We start from the raw sequence: 27,609 nt of genomic DNA, 5'->3' as shown, positions 1-27,609 counted from the left end.
CTCAGAAGTCAATAATGTCGAAGCACATATCCTGACAATATTCTGTCATTTGTGTTTGTAAAAAATAACCAAACAATTGTGTTTCTTCGGTTTTAGAATCAAACAGAGAGAAAAGCGAATATTTAGACATTTTATTGTTTAATATAAAAATCTATAGTGTTTTGAATAGCGAAATATAGGACAAACTTTGATGATAACATAAAAAACATTCCTTTCCATAGACGGGATTTATTGAGATATATAGTGAGTCATCTAGTAAAATAAACAAACATGGACATACGAGGGCACAGGGAGTCATTAATGCCCATAACTCTGATCTCAATGGTCCATTTGCCTGAGTCCCAGATATTTCCATATTGACCCTGTCACCGTCACATAATTGACTCATATGTGTTTGTGATCGAGAGAGGGGTGTCAGTGATTTGGAGAGTAGCATGTTCATTCTTTAACATGTTCAGTTTTTGTCCCATGCCCAATTGAGCTGTGATCCTCTGTCATTTCCTGTATTGATGAATACTTTTGGTTAGCAAATCTCTTCTCAACTCTCATCAGTGCATTGCAACTGACATCAGGTAAGACGTTTATTTTAAGACATGCAAATAACACTGGTTTAAAAACAGCGTGGAACTTAATTCACTGTGGCTTTGAGCTAAAGGAATATGGGGTCGCCCGGTCAGCATGGGTATGTGGCTTTGTAACTGACGTTTTTCTTAATCTGTGTTCAGGTCGTTTGGCTTTTTAGTGAAGTTACAATATAAATCATTGTTGGTGCTTTAAGTCAATTTGTGTGTTTTAAAGTGTATAAAGCATAATGACTTATGTGCTGAAGTATCATTTTGCAGGATGTCATGGGTTCAGTGGATCTTTTTGTGGATAAAAGCAAAAAGCTTATAGAGTTTTGAAAAGACAGACAGCAGAAGAAAATTGAAATTAAGCATGAAACTGGGATAAACTGGGACTTTTTTCTTTAACACTCCGTATTGTTGCAAAGCAGGTGACAGAAGTAGAAAATACATGAAGTTATGAAATATGTAGAATATATAATGGTATTGTGGTAATATTGCAAATGTTTCAATAAGATGTACATGACAAAAACTAAAGATATTGTTTGAGGATAATTGTCTATATCCAAAGTATATGTCATGGCAAATCATTTTTATGATACATTTATTTGGTAGAAATTATGATTTAAGTGTATCCAGTGGTATGCTGAAAAGGAAAATTCTTGTATAGAAAAAAATAAGTCATTAGTTCATGAGCTGTTTCATGACATTTTACTGTCTATCATTTATCAATGATCTAATAAGATTAAAACCTTTTCATTTACCTTAATGAATATATTAATGTTTCTTGTCAATGGATATCATTTGTCATCCTGTTTAAAGGGCTATGCGAGCAAGACCTATTTCATGCTTTTTAATCACTATCTGACACTGTACAATCTAGATTAACGTTTGTTTTAATAGCTTCATCTCTTGTTAGAAATAGTTACTAATATGTTCATTTTGAATTAGTTGGCGGTGCTATATACATTCTACATGAAAATATTTTTCTGGTGGAGTGCCGAACTAAAGTGCAGTTAAAAGGGAAATTTAGGAGCATGTATGTCTGATGCAAGTGAATGAGAGTGCTTGAAGCAGGAAGGTTGGCAGAGATAAAGAGACATTCACAATGAGAGAGATCCATGCAGTGTGAAAAGTCAACACTCCCAGTGTTAAAAGTGGGCTAAGCACAAATGGCTAAAGGGATCCATCGATTGGATCTATGAATGAGGGTGGCCGACATCATTTCCCTTTCACTATTGTTCACTCTCTCTCTGCTGACCATTGGGTGTGAAGGACACCAATGTGACAACTAATCATCCCGTTTGGTGTCCAACCGAGCTTATCAAATGCAGAAGCGTGGCTTTTTTTTAATAAAAGGTGACATTTAATTTCTCACCTGAGCCGAATATACAGAGCTGTAATACACTCTGGAACATTAAGAGTAATAGGACATTTAATACATAATAGATTCATTTATCTTTATTTCTTACTTTGAGAAGCCCAATAAACATCTTTGTATAATTTCCAGAGAGATTGATCTTGTCTTATGTTTTCTTGTATCATTTAAAAAAACAGTGTTTCAATGCATAATAATGTAATAAAACAAAATTATTGCTAAAATGATCTTATGATGATAGCAAAATGATATCCAGTCTGCAATTTTTGATGGCTTAATATTGAAAGAAAGAGACTGAGTTTTATTATTAGATCGCATGAGCTTTCCTCTGGTTAATTATGCATCTTTCCGTCGGCCAATTGTTCTGTTAATTATTTCACTATTGATCAGTGATTGGCAGCGATTCAGCAGGCAGCTCAATGCTCAGTGTATGCCACTGCCCGCAGCCATGCCCCGACCTCCTGCTGTGCATGATCACAAAAGTCATATAAAAAGGGAACATATACAAATGTGATTATTTTTAGAGAATGACATTAGTAGTTTCAGGTATGCAATGTTTTCTTTGTTATCTCTGTCTATGTTAACACAGCCTCTTATACATTTTTTTAGGATGGACCATGATCGAGGTGGCGGCAACAGTCGTTACCGTTATGAAGAGGACGAGGGTAGGAAACACAAAACACAAAAGAACACACATGCACAATATGTAAATCGTGTTACTTTGCGCAGGGAAGTAACACCGTTCAGGAACAGAAATGGATGTGTAATTTGTTTGAAATTGCTCTAAGCGTTGTTTTCAATTTATTTGTTTATCCTCGAACTAAGAGTGAAACCTGATCTCATTTTGAGATCTCATTAGAGTGAACACAATGAGAAGAGATAGATGGAGGAAAATATTATATTCTACAGACAAATTTAAAGTGAAAAACAATAACAATAATCTATTCCAGGTTGGTTTTGAAAAATTGGTTACATACTTCTTTTGACGTAAACATTATTTAACTTCCAATAAGATAATGTTCATTGACAGTTTTAGAGATAATATTTTTTTTCTATTTTCATTCCTATGTGTACTTTAAATATACTCACATCCAAAATTGTACAGTGTCCTCAGTTTAACCCATTTTACCCCTTTCAATTTTATCACTTAATTATCCTTCCTCAATGTAATAGGCAATAAAGTCAAACACTTCCTGTTAATGGCTATCATAATGAGATGGACAATTAAAGATTGTTAAGTAAGTGTAAAGCACATATGTTTCAATTAGTGAAGGTAATATAACTGCAACAGCATCTAAAAATTGCTTTCACAATTAACCAGATTTTATTTTTCTTCTGAATAAACTTTAAATAATAATTAAATAATAATACATTAAGTGAACTACACACTATTCCTATTAGAAAATGTACAGTATGATACAAAATGACTCATGCATCTCCAAACTGTATCTAGATGGCATGATCATGTGGATGTCAGCTGTTAAATTAACCTACCTGAACTAATGTGATGCTTTATAAAAAAAACAATGCAAAGCTTGATTGGCTTAACATGAATATAAGACAACATTAAATAAATAATAGAAAAAAATTTAAATGTTATTTTCATCCTCAAAAACTGTGTATTATTCTTTCTTCTGTGGGACACTAAAGAAGGTATTTTGTGAAATGTCTCAATGGTTTTGTATCCAGACAACGGGAGTCAATGGGGACCAATGTTATTTGGTTACCAGCATTCATCAAAATATCTTCTTTGGTGTTCTACCGAAGTAAGAAAGTCAAACAGGTTAGGAACAACATGAGGATGATTAAATGATGAAAGAGTTCTCATTTTTGGTTGAACTATCTCTTATTTTTATTCTTTCTTGCAGAAGATAGTAAGATTCTCTCTTACATGTTATTGTTTATAATTTCACACTTGCAGACACTTTCAAAGATTATTTCTCATCCCTTTCATAATAATTAAAAAAATACATGTGACATATTATATATCTCAATTGATTCATATAATGCTGGAAAAATAAAATCTTTGAACAGTCAATGTGTTTTTAGTTAAATTAATGGCTGAGAATCCACTTAAAAGTTTTGCTCAGAGCTAGACAAGTTTTCACTTTTTTAAGTTTTTAACTGTGGGCACCACTGGAAGGTTTTATTTGAGGTTTAATATTATAGAGCTGATATTGAATTATTTTATATATATATATATATATATTGAACCTGCAGTGCCAAATAAAGCAGGAGGAACAATATGTTCTGCTGCATCAACTGGTCTTGATCGTATTTGCTTGAATGAGCAGAGCAATTTTTAATAAACATGTAATCACTTTTTAAAAGTCCAAAACAATATTTCGATTTTTTTACAATTGTAAAATGTTGTTGATATTTTAGGTGACCAAAAATATTGTAGAGGCTTGCTTATCAAAAGATTCTGTTTTCCTGCTCTCTCAGATCCTCAGTCTGTCTACATTGGTGTGCCGGTGCCCAGCGGTTACCGTCGCAAACGCAGACGGAGACGTTCGTCCATGTCAAGCCGTGATGCAGATGTTGAGCGAGGACTCCGTCATGACCATCACGAACACAATGATTGTGATGAGAGAGACCGCTATGATCTCGAGGCGGGAGGCCTGGATCAACCAGAACTCAGCCTGCCACCAGATATAAACAGAAACAGTGAGTGTCTAATCAGATCAACTCAATACTTGCTGTGAGTGGCATGGTTGTTAAGTGTCTTTAATGACGCTGCAAAAAATAATGATCTTAGTCAGTAATTTTGTCTGTCTTATCTAAAAAACATCAAAAGTAAAAGGCGATTTTTCCAGGAAATATTTTCTTGTTTAGAAAAGAGAAAACAATTTGTCAAGAGTAAAATCTTGAAATAGGACAAAAACAGATTATTTTCAGATAATGTGCTGTTTAACGACCCAATTGTTAAAAAGCTTATACAAGTATCACATGTCTTTGAATTGATGTTTATGTATATATGGATTTATGGAATGATGATAGCCAAACACTTGAATGAGAGTAAACAACACAAGGAGAATAACATTTCTATAGAGTTACAGTATAGAATAAACATGCATTTAGATGTGACACTTTAACTTTCCACATAAATGTTAAATTTGCACCAAAAATGTTATGCTTGGCAGTCACGTGAACAATAGTCTAATGTGTAAAAAAACAACCATTCAAGTTTATTTTCTTTAGGGGCTGTGATTCAAAAGTTCCATCCCTATCTGTAAATACAACAAATCTCCCATTTTTCATCATTCATTTTCTGACAAGGGCTAATAAAATGGGGTAAAACCTCTGTTCTTGTGGACATGGAAGTCAATGCTATTGATCTTTTCCTGGCCTTACTCAGAGCTCTGTGTAATTACAGTTCATCTCAGTGTTGTGAAAACAGACACACCATCTGTAACTCTACATTCTACATGAAGATACATGAAGCTTTCCTGTAGCTCAGTGGTAAGAGCATTGCGTTGACAACGCAAGGTTGTGGGTTGGATCCCAGGGGATTGCACATACCTATAAATAAATGTATAGGATAATGAAATGTTAGTCTTTTTGGATAAAAACGTCTGCCAAATGCAAAAATGTAAATGTAAATGAAATTAAACACCACTCAAACTTCTGGTTATAATTGAAACTTTAGTAAAGTAACAAAAATAACACAAGCATCAAACATCGCATACTAAATAAAAAATGTAAATGAAAAAACTGAAAAGAACAGAACAGTGTATGTAGATAGATCCAAAAACATAATGCTTCATTATAAGGTCTTTAAACACCTCTGACAGGTATGTTTATTATATTGTATTTCTGTCAGTAGATCCTCCTAAAAGTGACACACAGCACCTTTAAACTGTAATTTATTGCACCGTTCTATCAATTGCTCATGTTTCATATAACTACATTACAATTACAGAAGCAGTAAAATACAAGTGAAATTAATGTCAAGGACACAAATTTAACCTTTTCTTGTGTCAGTCAGTTCAAAAAAAATTTGTCAGTTAGCATGACTTTTAATCCAAAGTATTTTAATATGCGATATCTTTCATATGTATAAATAATATAAATCCAAGCAAACTGATGGGAATTCATACACATTTTACAAGGTGGCTCATTCATGTGATTTCTTATTTCCTACGATCTCATTCGTATGTTTTGTCATGATTTGAATGGTTCCCTGTGACGTTAGGTTTAGGGGCGTGGGGAAACTGACGTTTTTAGCTAAATTAGCCTTTGCGGCTGTGATTTTAGGGTTTGGGGTGAGGTAAGGTGTTGGTTAGCCAACTCTTAAAATATTCACTTCTTTTGATATCAGGTCTGTGTTTTGAAAGTCGTGCTGACTCGCACGAAAAAGTTGTGAAATTTGTGTCAAGGACACAAATTATTAGATTCCAAATTTCGTGTCTATGCCACAAACTGCCTACAGACTGGATGAATATACTGATACTGATACTTCATCAGCAGTATGGGCCTTCTGGAAGCTTTTAGTTCTTTAGGAGTAATTAGGGAGCATTTCATGAAAGATAAACCCGATTGTCATCCCATAGAAAATAAAGATGTACTGTACTGTGTAGGGTCAAGAAATGCTCAGCAGCAGAAAGAGAGGTTACTTCAGGCCCCTATGCCTAATGCACAAAAACACAGAGCACAGTGTGAATTCGTACTGAGTCACATCTAAAAAAATTCATGAAAGATGGCTAACACTGTACATGTAAGAGTACAAGACAGCCATCACAAAACCATGTCAAAGCCAGTTTCTATTTTAAGTGTGGTTTCTCCAATGTGATGCATGCAACTTTATTTATAAATCTGTAAAACTGAGAATGGTTTTCAATTTCTTTCTCTTCATTTCAAAGTGTCCCCAGCAGCAGAGCGATTGCGATACATACTAGGTGATGATGAGGAGTCCATGCCCACCCCCACTCTCTTCACTGAGATGGACACGCTTCAACATGAGGGAGATGAGCTGGAGTGGAAAGAATCGGCTAGGTAGGAAAACAGACAGTTATCACATATGTCATCTGTTGCAAAGGATTGTTTTGAATCACGATAAAGATAATATGTTGAACATTGAGGTAACCATAAACATATAAACAAAATTTTTAAGCGTACAAAAGTAAACAACATTTTGTTAAAAAATGTAACATTTATATTTCATTTTGACCTTCTGTGTGAAATGCATAAGCACAACAATATGCACACTTTTGTTATTGTCATTATGACATAAGCAAAAGTGTGTTACCTGTATTTAATGAACTACAATCATATTATGTTGGTGTCCTATTTAATGAAGAATGGGTCAAAACGGGACAATCTGGTATAAAAATAAATATACGGTGGGTTGTTTTAACCAGTTGTTGGGTCAAATCTAAACATTTTCTGGGTGCATTTAACCTGACGGTTGGGTTCGTTCCTTTTTGACCCAAAGCCGGGTTGAAAGACAACCACAGATCTACTGTATAGTTTTCAGAGGTGCTCAGTATTAAAAAGTCTGTTAAAAAATCTTTTCAATTAATGATGTCAACAGGTTTGTCCGAAAGTAAGATATTAGAAATACTGTATAATATCGCCTGATGTAAAAACAATGGAAATCTATTAAATGTCCTCACTAACATAGCAAAACAAGCCTGTGTGGTTGTGCATATCTTTAGGTGGGTGAAATTTGAAGAGAAGGTTGAGGAGGGAGGTGAGAGATGGAGCAAACCCCACGTTTCCACGCTCTCTCTGCACAGCCTGTTTGAACTACGTACATGCATACAAACAGGAACTGTGCTGCTAGATCTGGACGGTTACTCACTTCCACAGATAGTTGGTGAGTGGTGGGATTCAGCTATATTCTGTGAGCAGCCTGAGTCTTACTGATGTCCTCTTATCAAAAAATCGAAGTTACACGTAATGTTCTCAAAGGGATAGATGCCACGGAAATTAACATTTTGTAATTATTTACTATTTAAGCTTGTGTTGTTCAGTCCTCTGTGGCTTTCTTTAGTACCGAAGCATTGAAAATTGGGTTGTCTAGTTACAATGGGAGTGAATGGGGATTCTCTCAAGCGTCAAAAAGACAAAATATAATTTTTTCAAGCTGTGCATTTTAAGTGTCCTTAAGACATGCAATTGGATGGGGTGTAGAAAAATGTTATATAATTATTATACATTATTTGATGAGTTGTAAACGTTCTCTGTGTCTTGTTAAAGCATCCTGGTTGTTATGGCAACAGACAAAGAGCTGGATGGATGAATGAATACACACACCGAGATAAAAAATAAAATCTAACCCCATTCACTCCGGTTGTAACCTCAAAACCCCAAATAACACATTTTTTACAAATTGACACTAAGGTGAGTAAATAATGACAAAATTTTCATTTGGGGTAAACCAACCTTTGAAGGGTGATATAGTGAAGCTTATTTCAGAAATGTTATTTTGTTCTTTTGTATTGACTTAAGGGTCACATTATTAGCCATGATCAAAAAACATTTAGTCATCATACTTTGAATCTCTTTGAAACATGTGCATTCAACTTTTGTCCCCTATAGATGACATCATTGAGCGTCAGATAGAGGAAGGGTTAATTGGTCCTGAACTGAGAGATAAAATCAGCTTCGTCTTGCTGAGGAAACACAGACACCAGACAAAGAGGCCCATCCATCGCTCCTTTGCAGACCTGGGAAAATCCGGCTCTGGAGGCAGTGAGTTTTCCGTCTTCACTTTGTATGTATAAATGAGCAAGATCTTCCCTGCAGTACTGTAAGGAAATTGCTTGTAGTGATTTGTTCTCTTCGGATGTTCCATCAAAAAAAAAAATGTTTATTTTTTTGGGGATGAACCATCACTTTAAACTGTTTCAGTGGTTGCTGTAGTATTAGATTATAAGAGGAACATTGCCTGCTTAAGAGATCATTTAAAATGTTTATGGTTGCTTGTTTCTCAAAGCTCGGAGTCCAGCGCAAACACCGGCCACTGGCTCAAACTTCATCCGCTCGACGGAAGATCTTCGTAGCAAACAAGCAGCCAACTATGGCCGTCTACGTAAGTCTGTGTGCCTGTGTTCTGCAATCCTTTTCATAGTAAGTGTTCTTCTGGATCCTGACTTCCATTCCCTGACTTTGGTTTTGCTGAGAGATTAGAACATTATACATTTTGCTCTGAGTTTTGTAAACATTGCAATTTTCCAAAAAGTCTGTTGTTGTCATAGTCTTTCAATAATTTAATTAATGCTGCCTCAGCAATAGCTGAAGTGCAATATAATTCATAAATATTCACTAAAGAATTTCTTATTAAGCATTTGTGTCTTGTTTTCTTGTACAAATATATAAAAGCACTTAAATCAAGTTATATTTACTGGCCCACGCAAGTGACGAAAGAAAATAGATAAAAAAGATAAAAAAGAATCAAGCAAGAGTATGTTTAAATGAGCAAAAATATCTGTAAGCGGTATTTGCTTGTTTTAAACATATATCTACTGAAAGGGAAAAATTTTGTCATCATTTACTAACCCTCTTCTCATTTCAAACCTGTTTGACATTTTTCTCTTTCCTTTGCAGAACATAAAAGAAGATATTTTGAAGGACCCATTCACTTGCAGTGGTTTTGTCTCCATACAATAGAAGTGAATGGGTGCCGTTGCTGTTCGGTCAACTTTCTTCAAAATATCTTCTTTTGTGTTCTGAAAGAAAGTCATATTGAATTAACAAGAGGCTGAGTAAATGATGACAGAATTTTCATTGTTGGGTGAACTTAACTTATATATTTTATAATTTTTCCTTGTCAAGTAAATGTAATTTGATTTAAAAGCGTTAAGATATTTGTACCAGAAAACAAAGCACTATTTAGAAGATATATCCAATGATATTCCAGTCTTCGACTTACATATCATGCAAATATGTTTAATTCTGCTTCTGTATTTTTAGGCCATGCACAAAGCAGGAGTATGAATGACATTGCAGACACCCCAAGCACAGACCAGGTGAGAATCATGATATCTAATAACTGATAACTGTACATCGCATTATCCCATTTGTTTCTAAGTATGTTGTTTTCTAAGTATATCTCTGTTATTTACACTAAATATCTTTCATTTGCATGAAAAATTAACTATGCTTTAACTATAGCAACTATGTTTTTTTATTCATAGTAAAATCATAGGAACCACAATTTTACTATGGTCTCATCACAATACACTAAACTGTACTTGGATTAACCATGGTAGTTGTAGTAAAGGTTTTTCCCTAAGGATTTGATTTGATTTGGTGTGTGTTATTCTGAGGTGAGTGTGTTTGTGGTTGCCTGTAGTCTGGGTCAGGATTGATCTGTGATTGGGGAAACGTGTCCGTGTCACTGTGTGGTCCTCGTGCTAAGCCCTCACGTGCATAGAGATAACAGAGAGAGAGCTGCAGGCTGCTCCCTCTGGAAAATGTGTCACTGTCTCCATTTTGTTCACGGGGACACAATGTACGGGCAAAACTCCAGTTACTGTACAGCAATCATTGACAGTGTTCTGCTTTTGTTCATGAAGACAAATCTTACTTGAAAAAAATATTTGAACCACACACGATCAATAAGTCCTTTCCAAGAGTCTTGTTATAAAAATGAAAAATAATTTCTCAATGTCTCAATGCCCGTCTTCCAAACCCATTTCAGGTTGTTTATTGAGCTGGGCAAAATAAATGAGATGTTGCTGCTGCCTAAAAAGATTTGTTTTATGGCCTAGGCCTGAGCTCTGTCTGGCAGATAAAGCAAGATAACTTCTTAACTCCATTCTTGTGCTTTATCTCAAGCATACTGTTAAGATGAAATCCTTTCACAAACACAAGGGGACATATGCTTGGTTTACAATTCCCCTTAAAATAGGAGTAGACAGGACTGGAGCGAAGAAGCTATCTTAATCTAAATCCAGAAAAAGAGGGGATTTGTCTATGCAGAAATAAAAACTGCAGACTGTTTGGTTAAAAAACACAGAAATAGTCTGAATTTATAAAGTAATCTGAAAAGCCAGTAGCAGTAGCTGAGGCTTTTGTTTTTCAAGCAGATCTTTTCAGGTTGTTGTTGTCCCAAATTGTCAAAAGAACAAAAATTCACAGTAAAGATTATAGGTTAATGGGCCAATTCATGTAAACTGTGATAACTGTATTGACTATTGTATTATCAAACCATGAAATGTATGACTATACTGCATGTTATTTTTCATTTATTTGCAGTTGAAGAACAAATTCATGAAGAAAATCCCGAGAGATGCAGAGGCGTCTAATGTTCTGGTGGGAGAAGTGGACTTCTTAGACAAACCCTTCGTGGCTTTCGTTCGCCTGGCTCAGGCCACAACTCTTGGCGGTCTGACCGAAGTCCCGGTACCCACCAGGTAACAATTTTGTTTTCTTTAAAGTAAATATCCATTGTCTTATCCACAGAACATTTTACCCCAAATCTAATAATTCTCTCGCACACCCCCATGTCGTCTTTTATCGATGGAACGTATAAAAAGGAAAGCGTTGACCCTATCATATGTTTTTGAACAGATTCTTGTTTGTGCTTCTTGGGCCTCCTGGTAAAGGCAAGTCTTACAATGAGATTGGACGTGCCATTGCCACGCTCATGGTGGATGATGTAAGAATGAATATATTTCATCTCATGGGGTATATGCATACGGATTACGTATTACCGCAAAAATCTGAGCCAGGCTAATTATGCAAACGCTTTGCCATACGTCGACAACCAAAAAGGACTTCAGGCGATCCATTTAAAGGTTCATCAACAAATATGAAATATGATATTACTTTTGCATTTACTAGAGGCATGATTATAGAGCCACGTAACAATACGCACCCGTAGTGGTGTCGGTTTGCTGAAATTTGAAAGTTTTCTAACTAAAATCATCATTATAACTTGGTGAAAAATCCCCTTAGTGCTATGAGAGCGGAAGCCGCGACCCAGCTGGCTGAGATTTTAGCGGAAGTACGTCATCGTCCTGTGTGCATACTGTATACCCCATTAGTATGTACTTAACATTCTTAAAAGGGATAGTTCATCTAAAAATAAAACTTATGTCGTCATTTTCTCACCATTATGTCATTTCAAACGTGTATGACTTTTTCTCTGCAGAACAGTAAAGAATGTTGGTAACCGAACATCAGTACCCATTGACTTGAACTGGTTTTGTGTCCATAAGTGAATGGGAAACTCCGTTGCTCGGTTACCAACATAGTTGAAAATATTTTTGTTGTTTTTTGCAGAAGAAAGAAAGCCATACAGGTTTGAAATGACAAGAGGGTAAGTAAATGAAGACAGAAGGTTACTTTTTTTGGGGTGAACTATCCCTTTAATGTCCGATTCTTGTGGTAAAATTGGACAAGTTGACCTGGTCCAACATTTCCTAACAGAAATGTCTATTATATCTGCAGCTCTTCAGTGATGTAGCGTATAAAGCCAGGGACCGGGAAGATCTGATTGCAGGCATCGATGAGTTCCTGGATGAGGTGATTGTACTTCCACCTGGTGAATGGGATCCCAAAATTCGCATAGAACCTCCCAAAAAAACTCCCTCGGCTGACAAAAGGTTAACCTCGCTTTTCTTCAGCATTTTGCTTCTAAAAGCCATATCCTTTGCACCTTTAACGCTTCTAATTGTTTCACTGATAAAGGAAATCTGTAATGTCGCTCAATGAGTTGGGCCAAACGAATGGTACGGCAGGGGGTGGTGGACCCGTTGGTGAGGATGAGGAGATGCCTGTTCCACATGAGCTTGGAGAAGAGCTGGCCTATACCGGGAGGTATGTTTGAATGAGAAAATACTGTGAGCCTGTTGATCTGTAGCAATCTGTAACATAAAAATTCAGTTTTCTGTCTTCTTACCTAATGAGCAATATAATAATTATGTATAATTTAAAGGTGTTAAGTACAATACCACTGGAAATGTCTGTTCGAAGTCATTTGACTTCAGCCCAAGTAAGACTCTAAAGTCAAATTATGGACTATAGCTTTTAAGGGACAGTTCTCCCAAAAGTTCAAATTCTGTCATGAATTAATCAAGCAAGTTGTTCCAAATCTGTTTATATATCTTTGTTCTGTTGAACACAAAGAAAGATATTCAGAAGGATGTTAGTAACTGAGATTTTTTTCTCCTAAATTCTTCCAAATATTTTCTTTTGTGTTCCACAAAATACAAAAATGTGTTCTATGGTACTCCAGAAATCTCAGAAATCCAGAAATCTCGTTCTTTGTGTTCAACTAAACAAATACTAGTTTTGAACAACTTGAAGGTAATTCATGATAGAATTTTCTTTTGGCAATGGCTATTTCCAAGTGAAAATAGCGACAGATGCTACACTAAGTTTAAATAGCAGTAGGTTCTTTGCAATATGCTATTTTACACTAACCGAAAATAGCTGCATTTTCTTTGGATTTAATAGAAGTAGTTATATGCTCTTGGCACTTATAAATAGTGGCAGAAAACGTCTGTTTCACATAAGTACCAAAGCGGGTGGTAAACTCCATAAGGCTAAATACCGGCAGGAGATTGATAGCGTACAAGTACCATAAGGGAAAGATGAAAAGATCTTTGAAGAGAGAGTTCAACAGGGCGTGAAACTGTTCCGAGGTAAACGGGTGGGGAACGCACAGTGCCAGGGCAGGGACAGGCCCTCGACAAGGGTGCACGGGCTCCGCGGTTAAGATGGCCACCCACCTGACCCGTCTTGCAACACGATCAAGGAGTCTGAATCGCGCGCGAGTCGTAGGGTGCGAGAGAGCCCCCGAGGTGCAACAAAGGTGAAGGTGTGCGCGGGCCCGCTCGGTTGGCATCCCCCGCCACGGCGTGTGGCCCGTCTCACCCACAGCGTAGGGGAGGCGGAGTGAGAGCGCATGCAATGGTACCTGAAAGATGGTGAACTATGCCTGTTGTGCATTAAACATTTTGCAATAATAACAGAGTTTTAAAAAAATCATAAAAGTGAACTTATTGAGATATCAAAGCCCTACGCATACCCCTAACCTTACCCTTAAAATTCATTTTTATTCATTAAGTTTAGTCTTACATCAATTTTATTGAAAATCAATGCCTTTATGATCTGTAATGTAATAGAAAATGTGAAAGAATGCTTTCAGCAAGAGGTGGCTTAGAACCCCCGTCTCCTGTGCCAAGCTATACAGACTTTACCCCTTAAGCCAATGGAGTTGTTGCTTCCAACTGTATCGATATGACACTTTCTCTTTTCAATCATATATTGGTGGGCGGAGCTAGTGCAAATAGTCACTGGCCAATTGAGCGGGCTATTTGTACTCTGTGTAAATAGACACTCCGTTTTCTTTTTAGAGTGAACTATCCCTTTAATACTGACCATGTCCTTACAATGCCTTGAATGTGCTTTTCTTGTAAGTTAAAATCCCTGACTTTGAGTAGATTGGGGTATATGAGAGCTCAAAGCGGCCTTGTCTTATCTGTCTTTTCACGTAATTGAAAGATACTTCGGAACGAAAGGTTCACTCAGGAGAGTTCAAATCTTGATCAATACACCAATAAAAGGAAAGTTCAATAAATGGCAGTTCTGCTAGCGGGTATGTGAGAACAGAATCAGAAAATTGCTGTGTTCTGCCAAGTACTCTGTGATAATAATCAAGATAGGGATCACCTCTGCCTGTCTTTCTAATATAGACTGAAGAGTAGTTTGCGGTTGAATAATGAAGCTGTGTTTGTGGAGCAGGTTCTGTGGTGGCCTTTTCCTTGACATCAAGAGGAAGCTTCCCTGGTTCCCGAGTGACTTCTATGAAGGTTTCCACCTCCAGTCCATCTCTGCAGTGCTCTTCATCTACCTGGGCTGCATAACCAATGCAATCACCTTCGGGGGTCTTCTAGGGGATGCCACAGACAACTACCAGGTACATTCTGCAATTTGCCGCTTGACTCAGAATTTGACACTTTGATTAAAGTTGAATGCCATAATGTTTTATTGAAGAGTTTACAGGTGGGCTTTTGAACAAGCTCCATCTAACACTGCAAAAAAATCTTGCTTGGTATTTTTATCTTGTTTTCCAGAACAACCATCTAAAAGTTCTTATTAACCTTTTAAATTTCACTAAATGTTTTGAAAATGCACAATCCAAACTAAAAGTGACAGTTCACCCAAAAATCATCATTTGCTCACACTCTTGTCCTTTCAAACCTGTATGACTTTCTTTCTTCCGCAGAACACAAAAGAAGATATTTTCAAAAATGTTGTTAACCGGCACCCATTCACTTGCATTGGTTTTGTGTCTATACATGAGAATTAATTGGGCTGTGTGGGTGCTGTTCAGTTATCAACATTCTTCAAATTATCTTCTTATGTAAAAGTCATGAAAGAATTTTCATTGTTGGGTGAACTTTCTATTGAAATAGTTGTCATTCCTGAATGCTTGAAATATAGACCTAAAGTTGGTCTCTTATGAAAGAAGACACTTGGCAGATTATTGGTGACCAAAAAAATCACTTAAATAGGAGGTTATTCTAGATTAATTACTTTTTCTACATTATTTACATTGTAACAAACTAGTGAAATGTGTATTCTAGAGGCAGGATTATGCTTAAAACAAGCAAAAACATCCACCAATAAAGTAAAATATAAACCCTGTATTAAGTAAGATACTTAATAAAGAGGTGAATTTGTGAAAAATTTGTGCTTTAAGATTTTTTTTGAGTGGAGAATAATGGGTTTATAAACTTTTTTTGTATGAAAAAATAGGATTGTCCATTTTAAATAAAAAATTCAATATACGCTTGCACACTCGCTTAAGTCACTAGTTCTGTCATACTGCACCAGAAATGCATATCCTCCGAATATTTCAAGAAATACATTTACTCATGTTAATAATAAAGCAACACCTCTTAATACATTTCATGACAAGTCACTTGATGGCATGTAGCTGCGGCCGATGCTCCAACTGATAATGCCAAGTGAAACATTTTCCAGTGCCAATATGACCTAAGTAACCTTACCTTCTTTGTCTTTTGCCTTGTCTTCCTGATTATCTCTCTGTCTCTCAGGGTGTGATGGAGAGTTTTTTGGGCACTGCTTTGGCAGGAACCGTCTTCTGTATGTTCAGTGGTCAACCTCTCATTATTCTCAGCTCAACAGGCCCCATCCTCATCTTTGAGAAGCTGCTTTATGAATTCAGCAAGTGAGAGAGCAATCCACATCTATCAATCACAATTTCGAACTCCATTATTATAGTCAATAAAGAAAAACTTTGATTGCTCACTTCATCAGACCTCTAAAAGATCACTGATGCAAACGTCTGTGTGCTTGAGATATTACGTTCATCTCATCATTCATTGGGTTTATTTTTCTTTAAACTTTCTCTCTCTTTAGAAATAATGGAATTGATTACATGGAGCTTCGGCTGTGGATCGGCATGCACTCGTGTGTTCAGTGTTTACTGCTGGTTGCCACAGATGCAAGTTACATCATAAAATACATGACCCGCTTTACGGAGGAAGGTTTCTCTAGCCTCATCTCTTTTATCTTCATCTCCGATGCTATCAAGAAGATGGCAGGATCTTTCAAATATTATCCCATCAACACCGACTTCAAACCGGATTACGTCACTGCCTACAAATGCGAGTGTGTGGCTCCAGACACGAGTAAGTCCATTTTTGGGATACAGTTTGGAAAGCTGGAGGTCTGCTTGTGAAATGAATTACAATAAGTGTGATAAGATTGTATGCACAAAATACTTCTTTGGAGAAACAGTAGGAATTTCATGTCGCTGATGTCCTTCTAAAACCTCTTATTACCATATTTCGTGATTTTTTGGCCATAAATCATTATTATTAGTTATGTTTGTCACTGGATTTTGCAAATATTTAACCAATAAGAAGTACTAAATATTGCTTGTCAACTTTTTTCCATTTCCTGAAAAGAGCAATTTGGACATACGAGGTTTCAGAAAGACAGCAATGATACTTATTCTTTTATGATTAAACAAACTTAAAGTGATACAGTAGTTTGCCCAAACATGAAAGTTCTTTCGTCATTTAGTCACCCTCATGTCATTTTAAACCTGTAAGACTTTCTTTCTTCCGCAGAACACAAAGGAAGATATTTTGAAGAAAGTTGTAACCCGAACAGCACTTGACCCCATTCAGTTCTACTGTATGGACACAGAACCAATGCAAATCAATTGGGTCCAGCTAACAATTCTTCAAAATATCTACTTTTGTGTTCTGCAGAAGAAAGAAAATCATAAAGGTTTAAAATGACAAGAGTGAACTTATTTTTGGGTGAACTATCACTTTAATGTAAGTGTATGAAGAGAAGTGGATGAGTTGATATGTGATTACTGTAACTTATTTGTTATTTGTTTGTTTTTGCTGCAAACCCCAAACATGGCTGCTTATTGATGTGAGTACTTTTTAATCTACTGTACATGAGTCTAACTAGACTGATGATGTGTCTTGATGTATTCTATTGTGTCACGTTTTTCTTTTGCACTAAATGTTGAACTTGCACAGATTTACACATGTGCACTTTATGTAGTCTATGTTTTTATGTCTTGATTATGTATAGCACCTTGGTCCTGGGGGAACGTTGTTTCGTTTCGTTTCACTGTGTACTGCACTCTGTATTGTTGAAATGACAATAAAAAACACTTGAACTTGAACTATTGAGTCAGATGGACTTGAAGTTGTGCATTGAGGCATTTTTAGGTTAGATTTCAAATCCTTACCTTTTAAAATGGTTTCCAAAAACCGTATGGAAATGACATTGTGGTCATAGTTGCCATTATTCCTGGAAAAAATCTGCAAAAAAACTATATTTAAGATTTGCGTTTGTTTTCTCGTTCTTCTGTCTGTTTCTTTCTCAGTGGCACCAATGATGTTCGCTGTTGTAGTCCCAGCCCCAGATAATAGCTCTGCTCTCTTTGGTGTAAGTGCCTTTTATATCTCCACCTCACTAACATCCGTGTTAACATGACCTCATATTACTTAACCGGTTGTTAAAGTTTGTTATGGCTCTGAAGATAAGTAAAAATTTAATGGTTTTATTTAAAAAAATGATACAAAAATACATGACTTTCTCTCTATTGTCGTAATATTAGTATTATTATTATTTTTGGCCCTGTCCAGTTTTATTTTCTCTCTTTTCTTCTTTTTTCACTTTTTGCAATTCATCCACAACACATCAAACCCCTCCGTTCTTTCCCTTGTCTACATGTTCCCCTTCTGGCCCTGATTTCTTTCTCTATGCCTCCTGTCTATCAGTTAAATATAACAGCTCTGGACTGGACTCAGTTGAGCAAAAAGGAGTGTGTGAAATATGGCGGCTCTCTGGTAGGGAAAACCTGCAAATTCGTCCCAGATCTCGCTCTTATGTCCTTCATTTTGTTCTTCGGGACGTACTCCATGACAGTCACTCTGAAGAAGTTTAAGTTTAGCCGCTACTTTCCCACAAAGGTAAGATTGATGGAGGAAGAAAGAAACTTTTTTTCTTCCCATAAACTTTTCTTCCACTTGCAGTTTCCCACATTATCTTGGATCTGTTTTGTTAGATTTGTTCCTTTCTCTTAAATGGTCAATAAATACTCTTTGACTTGAGTAATGAAGAGATTTTTAACAGTTTTTAATTGCCAGTGACATGTTAGTGTGAAACTAAACTTTGCATATAGTTTCTTACTTTACTCATATTCATTTTAATTCTCTTTTCTATTCAGCTGAGAAAGTTGATTAGTGACTTCTCCATCTTCATGTCCATCATGACGTTTGTGGGCTTGGATATGCTTGTTGGTCTTAAAACACCCAAACTCATTGTGCCCACAGAGTTTAAGGTACATGCAGATCAAATCACATATCACATGTGCGTCTTTATTATTTTCCTTGGTTGTGTAATGTTTACGTTCCTTCTAATTCCTGCAGCCCACTCGTCCTGACCGGGGTTGGTTCGTGATGCCGTTTGGAAAGAATCCCTGGTGGGTTTATCTGGGAAGCTTTGTTCCTGCTCTCCTCGTCACCATCCTCATCTTCATGGATCAGCAGATCAGCGCTGTCATCGTCAACCGCAAGGAAAACAAGCTAAAGGTATTTGTTCAAAGAGTTCTTTAAACATGATAGGTTTGTTTATTCCTATATAATCTTCATTTAGTCCTTTTCTGGTTGTACTGCATTTTGACTGATGGTTATGCTGGTCCAACTGCTAGACCAACACTCAAATCAGAATGAAAATTCATGGCCGTCGAAGACATTTTTTTTCTTAAGTAAAACACTTTGTTTGTTATAGAGAAGCGAGCGATTAGATGTCTTGCTCCAGAGTTCAGTTAGAATGAGTCATATCTTGTGGTCACCACCACACCACATGTGTTCTATTCATTATCATTGATTTCTTTCCAATCTGTCTGTCTGTTATAGAAAGGCTGTGGGTATCATTTGGACCTGATGTGGGTGGGCATTCTGATGGCAGTCTGCTCTTTTTTGGGTCTGCCGTGGTATGTGGCTGCCACTGTCATTTCAATCGCCCACATCGATTCACTAAAGATGGAAAGTGAATCCAGTGCTCCTGGAGAGCAGCCGCAGTTTCTGGGTGTGAGGTGAGACAGATTAAGTAAACTTATCTATAGCTTTCTTTAATTCACTTTCTATCACTTTAATCAACATTTCTAGATCTATTATGCTCGTTCTAGTCCAGTGTCTGTTTCTACAAAATCAAACCTCAGGAGCGACATAAAGTCATCCAACAGCAATGGGAATGACTGAAAGGAAGACAAGACACATGAAAACTGTGATATGCAAATAGGAGCAATACATTTTTTAGACGTTTTTGACCGATATTGTTAGTAATTCACAGAATGAAAAAACAATAATTGTACCTAAACACATAGGGGCAATTCCAGCGTTATGGACGTGACATAAAAATGCTCAGAGAATGAATTTGTTACGATTATATTGAACCATCTGTTCATATTTTACTGAACCCTTGTTGATAGAGTCAAAAAATTAAAAAAGAAAAAAGGGAAATAAACATCGTTATGTGTCACAAAAAGGAATCGTTTTTTGGGGAAAGTTAAACTTTGTAGGATTTCTGTAAAATAAGATGCACAGCCCTGAAGCAAAAATACCAAATGAATGGAGAAGGGATGCCCCTTTTTTGAACATAAAATAGTAACTTTATATTCATTTTCAAGTGTCCATTTATGACGAATATGTAGCGTTATGGATGTGACAATCCTGAAAATGGCCCTTACAACAATTAAATTAAACAAATGCTTCACAAATTTGAAGAGATCTCACATGGGTATTTGAACCGGCAAATGTTAAAATCTGTGCTGTTACCATAGTAAAAACCGCTGGTAAAATTAAATTTTTTAGTGGTATGGTTGACATTTTCAGGGAATTGCCCACAGCTATAAATAAAAAATATATATATTTTAAAAAACGGTCTCCTAATTTTTTTCACGGCTACATGATGTCATATACTATATTATGTATATATAAAAAATATTTAACCGGCTAACCAAATAAACTTTGTGTAATTGAATAAGTCAACTGCTCTGTGGAAAAGCACAGATTTTCCTTCATTGAAGCAAACAAGATGCACAAACGGTTTTGCACAAACTTGTAGAGGTCCAGCTCAAGCGATGCTGTCCTCAAAGCAATTTGTAATGGGAAAACACAACTAACATTAAATCTGAAAAACAGCATAAATAAATGCCATACAGAATTTGCACATTAGAAGCAACTGGACTTTTGGAGTGGCCGTTTCATCCACATATTACAAATCTGTGTTTATATTCTAATTCTGTTATCTCTGTTCCCTTTCCATCAATCTGACTGTTTCTCTTGCAATTACAGAGAGCAAAGATTGACAGGAATCCTGGTCTTCGTGCTGACAGGAGTGTCAATCTTCCTCGCCCCCATCTTGCAGGTGAGCTTCCTAAAATGACAGATAATTAAAAGCAATTTATAATTCATGGTAGAGAGGCAATTACTACAATAATAATGTTCTAAGATGTCTGTATGGTGGACTCTGAGTATTTCAAATATGTGAAAAGGTAACAAATGAAATGTTTCATATAAAAGTATTATTTTATTATACAATATTTAAATATAATAAAAAATGGTAATGTAAATATTTCCTAAATATGAATATGTTTATAAATACAAAATAAATATGCACAGTACATAAGCAAATGTAAGCACAAACTTTTATTCTGGATTGAATTAGTTAAGATGAATCGTTTAACAGACCTATTTAAAATCAAAGCAAGTCAAGCTACATCAGCACCACCAGTAAGGTTATGAAGTGTAACTACTGTTGCTTTGAAGACTAAAGTGTACGCTTTGTTTTCTGCTTGCAGTTCATTCCTATGCCGGTTTTGTATGGAGTCTTCCTCTACATGGGTGTTGCCTCTCTCAGCGGCATCCAGGTTAGTGTCTTCAGAGATGAAACCTTTTTCCAACCAGCCTTCGCTCAGAAACATTTATGTTTTTTGACATTTGAAGTTTTTATTTCACCCTTTTATCTATGCAGGAGAAACATCACGTGTTATGCACTCATTTGCATGTTTAGTGATTAAAAATGAGTGATTTCTCTGTACTGTGACAGTGAAAGGATAGAAGAGCGTGCTGTTGTGCGAAGGGATATTTGCATGCTGGCTGGGTTTTTCGAAGCAATTTCTGCTGCATTTTGATGAACCCAGCTTCTTGTGTAGCTTAGGTCCAGGAACAGGTTTTGTGTTCTAGTGATCTATTTTAATGTCAGCTAGAGAATTATGAGAGGACGAAAGCAGTGATGGGCTTTGAGCTGGGACCTTTAGAACGTACAGAATGACTACAAATGCACTTAAGAGCAAGTCGGTTTGAAGTATTGAGTTTTGGAAATGAAGTTCCTTTCTGTTTGGCACATCAATTTGTCATTGTGATATATTATCTTGGTGAAACAATTGAATTAAAAGGTGTCCGAGAAAAATGTAATGAGCACTAATAGCCTCTGATCACACATTTTGTCTCCCATAGTTCTGGGACAGGATTAAACTGATTATGATGCCGGCGAAGCACCAGCCAGACTTTGCCTACCTGCGACATGTACCGCTGAGGAGGGTCCACCTGTTTACATTGGTGCAGATTGTGTGCTTAGCTGTGCTCTGGACCCTTAAATCCACATTCCTGGCTATTATCTTTCCTATCATGGTACGAGAGCATTAGCACCTTTTTATAGCACAAATTGTTCCACGCATATTGCCATTATTAAAATGATATTACTTTTAATAAAGCTTCCTGGATCTTTGTGGGACCATAAGTTTCACTTTGTATCTTCTTCATTTTCAGAAGCACATAGTGAATCATATATGCTCCGCTATTTTTGACAGCATGCGCTTCAGAAGTTTCTTGAAGACAATAAACATTGCATTGAAGATACACACAAACAGTTTCTGCCTCTCCATCCCACAGATTCTCGGTCTCATGGTGGTGCGTAAGATGTTGGACATGGTTTTCTCTCAGCACGATCTGGCATGGGTGGATGATGTACTACCTGAGAAAGAAAAGAAGAAAAAGGATGACGAAAAGAACAACAAAAAGGACAAAAAGAAACCCAAAGGGGATGACAGTGAAGATGATGTAAGTTTTTTCAAGCGTATGTACTGTATGAGTGTCTGATGTAATTGACTGGTGTTTCAGTCAATGAAAGACTCGCTATGCTGGAAATCCAGATATTTTTCATTTGGGTTTTTTAAAGAACAGGTTTGACTAAATCCAGTCTGGTCTCACTGAGCTAACTTTGAGATGGTGATCTACATTATGGCTTTATGTTCCACTGCTGCCCCCTTTTGGTAGAAAAGGGCATAAAAAGTGTAAAAGTGTAAAAAGGTTTATCTGCTCTTTGGTTTACAGGACAAGTATCACCATTATACAAACTGCACCCCCGGTGATTCGGACATGGATCGCAGGTACTGTGTGCTCAAACTACACGTTCCCTACCGTGACCTCTTACAGGCGCCAGACTCCAGCTCAGAGTGGGCGGCAAGATGCCAACCAGGCAGTTACTCCCACTGATAAACACATGGTCATCCAATATAAAATGTAAAAGCATGACACTACTAACCGGCATTTATTAGAACTAGACTACACTAATATTTACATTAAAGTAGATGCTATGCTAGAGATACAAAACAGCTCAAAACGTGTAAAAATGTTCAATGTCAGACTGAAACCTTGTATCTCCATTTTTCGTGATTTCAATTTTTTTGGTCACTCTTCATGTTCGTTTGTGGGTTTTGCATTTATCAATTCAAGTATTGGTTTGCCAACTTTGACAAAACAATGTTTGATTATTGAAAAAATGTGTGTATTCTCAAGCTTTCAGTCCGACAGCTACAATATATACTTTGAGTATTTACCATCTAGAGATTTTTTACATCAGTGCACTTACCATGCGCTTTGAAGCAATGCAGATAGATTTGTTTTCAACCACCTGTTTTTCACTCACAAGAATTTGTGTAAATTTTTTAGTTTTGCATTTTTGTTTTATTTTTAACATATTCACACATGACCCCAGAACTGAACTTATATATGTATTTACCCCATTTTGATTCATTTGTGTGCAAGCATTGCAAAATGCTTTTTAGTAGTTTAGTGGTTTTTTTAGTAGTTTATGAAAATATATATTACATATGTGTACTTTTCCACAAAGTAGTTATAATTCTTATGCTTGTGTGTAATGTAACTACATTAGTACTTTCAAGGACTTTTGGTTGTTTCTTTCTCCTGTGTGATTGTGGTTCCATTACGAGTGTTTTTACTTAAATAAAATGTGATGTGGCCAGTTGTTTTTGCCTTTTCGAAGGGTTCCCCCTCTGGACTTGTGGGTATTTCTGACAAAATACCCACAACCCATCTCCTCACGTGTACCTTTATCACTTTAAGAAGTCAAATCTGTAGTTTCATGTCTGCATTGCTGTTCAGGGGGCATGGTTTGGATGATATTAACGTTGAATAGTATTTATACATTTAAGAAATATAGCTGCTGTAATATCTAGCACAAGCATCTTCTTTTCCTGATTTGGGTGTCCTGATCCCAGATTTTTCTTGTGGAGCATGTGTGCAGTCCCACCTTCTAACATCCATTTTATAAAATACATATACTGCATCATCATCCTAATCCTCAACTGTTCCTCACCCCCTCTCCCCGCTCAAAGCCCTCTCCTCTCTCCACTACTCTTCCTCACTCTTGTAACTGGAGGTTGCTGTTCCACAGCATCACTCTACATTTGAAGATCTCCTGTCCGTCATCCCCGGCGATGCCAGTGGCCAGAGGGATGGCTTGCCCCGTGCCCCAGGTGAAGATTGAGATGGAGTCGGACTATGACGACACAGATATGAACCCTAGAGGAAGACACAGGGAACACAGGGAACAGAGGGACATGAGCAGTGAAACAACACTATAATGAAAAAAATGAAGATTGTAAGTTCTTCTGGAACTTTGAGCAATGTGGAATGTGACGCATCCTGTCTCAGCTTTATTCAAGCTCACATGTTGCCAAAACACAAGTTCATTCAACTTATGGGGATAAATGTGGATCAGACATCACTTCAAGATGCATCAGTGGAAACTATAATGTTGTGATGCGGAAGGGCAAAGACTAGGCCGAAATATGTGATGAATGCTACACGAGCATCAATTAAATATAACGGATGTTGTTGTAATACCATGTAAGAGAAAAATTTGACGGAAGAAAGATTACTTTCGTAAAACAAATGTGAATTATGTTTAGAATATATATACTCTAGATATTGAATGTTTCTTGCACTTTGTAGTTTTAAAACTATTCAAGATACCAATATCTTGAAATGATGAATATTGTTTATACCTGTGGGTCCATTAGTGTTGTCTTTCAGTGTTGAAACAGTCATTTGCTTTTCCTTCCTTTCCCTTTCTTTTCCTGCTTTTGACACTCAAAACTCAAAGTTGGGGAAAAGAAACAACCAAAAAATTAGCTTTGAAATAACAAATGAAAGCCTTAACTTTTCTTTAAAGTTGAAGAATGCCGTTGTAATAGTGAAATGTCAGTTTTTTGTGCTATGTGGGAATATATTGACACTTCCAGGGTTGTTAATGGAAGAATTTGAGAAAAAGAGTTTTGAGATGCACTAATTCTGTCGCCTGACAACTTGAATTCTGGTTATGGAAAATTAGAAGGACGATATTTATTTATTTAACTTTCCATGTACATATGCTGTATACCTTAGGTTGTGTTAAATTTCATGTTGTGTGTGTACATCATATATTGTTTGTTTGTATATTATATATTAAATAATTTATCTAAATATAACACTCCAAAATGAAGAGATACTGTACCGTAATAAAAATAGCTTTAATACATCCATAAAAAGATTTACAATCAAATAAATATTAAAATCTGGTGATTTACACAACATATTATTATTTCCCAAGAACATTAAGCTAACGTTACACTTTTGGTACAGATTTAATAAAAGGCACAATGGGCCAAAAGCTTGTTCTACTATGGATGATACATTAGAATTAACTATCCGAAAACAGCACCCACAATTTTTACACCTTTATATAACATCATGTTAAAGTGCATGACATGTTCCCACTAGTATCGTCGGGGTCCGTGGTGAAGCCATCACTGGATCCAACGCTCTCAACTAGCGTGGGTCTCCTACCACACATGGGGCAAAGTTTATTCCTCTCAGATGAGGCTCGCATCCATATAATCAGATTCCACCGTGTGCCTGAGGAGATGGGCAAAGCTCCATGCATGTGCTGACCCCTGTGAAGCAGACCCTCGGTTACTTGATGCTCAACTTCCACACATTCAGTCTCACTTAGAGGCACCTGAAAAACGCACAAAGACATGCTGAGGGAACTTTCAGGACAGAGTAAATACTGTACACATTTATCTTGCAATACTAAGTTAAACGCTTGTGCTGGACATTTTTCCACTGTTTATCCAAAAGTGTCAGCGTCTTTGCTATGTGAACTGTGTTGTATAATCAAGAAATAAAATCTTGACTTAATCTAAAAAGATCTGTTGTGTTTATGTGCTGAAATAAAGATATTTAATTATATAAAGGCAGCATTCTATGCATATTTCCAAGAAAAATGGTCCAAACCGATAACAAGATTTATTGCCAAACCACTGCCTTTATCATCTAAATCATTATCATCATAATCTGTTGCAAACTGTAACTCGCAGCACCTGTCTCATGTCTCCAAAGAACAGGTTTCCCTCCGTAAACTCTTTCCCCAGCGATACATTCAGAGTGACTTCAGCATTGTCGTAATGATAACTAAGGTCCAAGTCTTCTCCCATTGAATACTTCACCACGAAAGCCTTGTGACTGTCGACACAGCTTCCTCCACAGTCACTGTAGAGCAGAGCCATGAGTGGACGCAGATAGAGCTCTCTCAATAGGGTGATGAAGCTCTCATCAAAGCCCAGTTCATTTAGAAGAATCTGTTTTCAGGTAAAAACATCTGAAATTCATATTATGGCATATGCTGCATTTAAGTGTATAAAGCACATTCGTCGTTCATCCATAAAACGATTATGTGACTGGTATAGGTATACATGAAAACCTTTACCCCATAATTGTTCATTGTGTTCGGTCTGCCCTTTGGTGCACCAGACTGTTCAAAATTCTCCAGCTCACTTATAAAGTCCTTGCAGAATTCACTTGTGAACACTGGAAACCTGTAGACTCTTGGTGCTGAAAAAGATCATTCATTTGACAACGTCATAATCTCTTGACATGCGATCTTCTCAAATTTTACCTGATGGTTAGTAGATTTATACTGCAAAATATGGAAGACCCAGCCCACCTGCCTCAGTCCGGATGAGTTTTATCAGTCCATCTACTGTAGCATCACTTGAAGAGGTGTAGTTCACAATCTTTAAGAACTCTGGGGCCAGAAATGATTCCTGGAGACATCATATTGATATATTAAGTATAATTATTCTGAATGACAGACCAATCGGTAATGCTGACTGCTGTACTGTACTTACCTTTAGATTATAAACATGTTGATGCAGAGGTTTATAAATCTCTTTGATGGTAGCAGTCCTCTCTGCCGTCTTCAATTTATGATCTTGCCGTCTCGCGATTTCTGCATGAATCTATGGTCGCACAACAAAATAAATAACCACCGGCTGCCAGATTTAAGCCCATATTTTATGCAAGGGGTTGTTTTTGCTCTCGAGGCATTACTCACATTTTTAAGCACGTCGCTGAATTGAGATTCAGACACGCATCCTGAGGTTCTCAGGGTCTTGTAACGCAAATAGCACGTTGTTCAAACAGAAATGCCAATGCATTAAACATTAAGACATCAGCACTATTGTTGATCACTTACATTTCGATAGTCCTCCCTGAACTGTGCCTCTGAGACAAACCGGACGTGCACTTTGTAGTCTTCGAGAAAAATATTATCTGTGAAAAAGCAACTGCACGTGTAAAATCTATTCATGACGCCGTTATATTATGTCTTAAAATTTACAAGGGTGACATAAATATTTAGACCTTAAAACATTACTAGAGTAACATTACTAGGATTAACTTTGACTGTGAATTTGCTGGGAGGCCCGCCCGTACAGATACGCCCCCTTAAGGATTGTTGTGGTCCAACAAGAAATACATCCGTGTGGAAACAAACGCTGGTTTTCTTGAATAAAAGCGTGCT

At 36.7% G+C, this 27,609-nt stretch overlaps 2 protein-coding genes across 3 annotated transcripts; one reads left to right on the top strand and one right to left on the bottom strand.

Annotated features, from left to right (window-relative positions):
* The first annotated feature begins 2,551 nt into the window (after positions 1-2,551).
* Positions 2,552-24,349, top strand: slc4a5a (solute carrier family 4 member 5a). Its single transcript, XM_056745784.1, has 25 exons — positions 2,552-2,606; positions 4,387-4,608; positions 6,804-6,936; positions 7,599-7,759; positions 8,485-8,637; positions 8,882-8,977; positions 9,859-9,914; positions 11,146-11,303; positions 11,461-11,548; positions 12,343-12,497; positions 12,583-12,711; positions 14,641-14,815; positions 15,960-16,093; positions 16,285-16,556; positions 17,807-17,841; positions 18,177-18,368; positions 18,626-18,739; positions 18,828-18,989; positions 19,317-19,495; positions 20,757-20,829; positions 21,263-21,331; positions 21,921-22,094; positions 22,356-22,523; positions 22,797-22,852; positions 24,160-24,349. Exons 1-25 carry the CDS (start codon positions 2,552-2,554, stop codon positions 24,347-24,349), a joined length of 3,399 nt encoding a protein of 1,132 aa, XP_056601762.1.
* Positions 24,350-25,257: 908 nt separating this feature from the next.
* Positions 25,258-27,539, bottom strand: ogfod2 (2-oxoglutarate and iron-dependent oxygenase domain containing 2). 2 transcript variants are annotated; one of them, XM_056745785.1, is made up of 7 exons: positions 27,283-27,539; positions 27,142-27,198; positions 26,936-27,046; positions 26,752-26,851; positions 26,515-26,639; positions 26,129-26,386; positions 25,258-25,764 (listed from the first exon to the last, which is right to left on the bottom strand). In XM_056745785.1, exons 1-7 carry the CDS (start codon positions 27,394-27,396, stop codon positions 25,495-25,497), a joined length of 1,035 nt encoding a protein of 344 aa, XP_056601763.1. In that variant the 5' UTR covers positions 27,397-27,539; the 3' UTR covers positions 25,258-25,494. The 2 variants fall into 2 exon arrangements, with proteins under 2 accessions (XP_056601763.1, XP_056601765.1); XM_056745787.1 differs by having other exon boundaries at positions 25,579-25,699.
* Positions 27,540-27,609: the final 70 nt, after the last annotated feature.

The sequence above is a fragment of the Triplophysa dalaica genome, chromosome 4 (assembly GCF_015846415.1).
Source record: "Triplophysa dalaica isolate WHDGS20190420 chromosome 4, ASM1584641v1, whole genome shotgun sequence".
NCBI lineage: Eukaryota > Metazoa > Chordata > Actinopteri > Cypriniformes > Nemacheilidae > Triplophysa > Triplophysa dalaica.
Note: the sequence above shows the minus strand (reverse complement) of the source record. Positions and strands in the feature narration are given on the sequence as shown.

Coding starts and splice junctions, on each gene's coding strand:
- slc4a5a (XM_056745784.1), top strand. CDS start 2,552: ATGGACCATGATCGAGGTGGCGGCAACAGTCGTTACCGTTATGAAGAG. Junction 8,978..9,858: donor AGCCAACTATGGCCGTCTAC/GTAAGTCTGTGT, acceptor CTGTATTTTTAG/GCCATGCACAAAGCAGGAGT. Junction 22,095..22,355: donor CTATTATCTTTCCTATCATG/GTACGAGAGCAT, acceptor TCCATCCCACAG/ATTCTCGGTCTCATGGTGGT.
- ogfod2 (XM_056745785.1), bottom strand. CDS start 27,396: ATGAATAGATTTTACACGTGCAGTTGCTTTTTCACAGATAATATTTTT. Junction 26,387..26,514: donor ACACAATGAACAATTATGGG/GTAAAGGTTTTC, acceptor ACCTGAAAACAG/ATTCTTCTAAATGAACTGGG. Junction 25,765..26,128: donor TCTTTGGAGACATGAGACAG/GTGCTGCGAGTT, acceptor TGCGTTTTTCAG/GTGCCTCTAAGTGAGACTGA.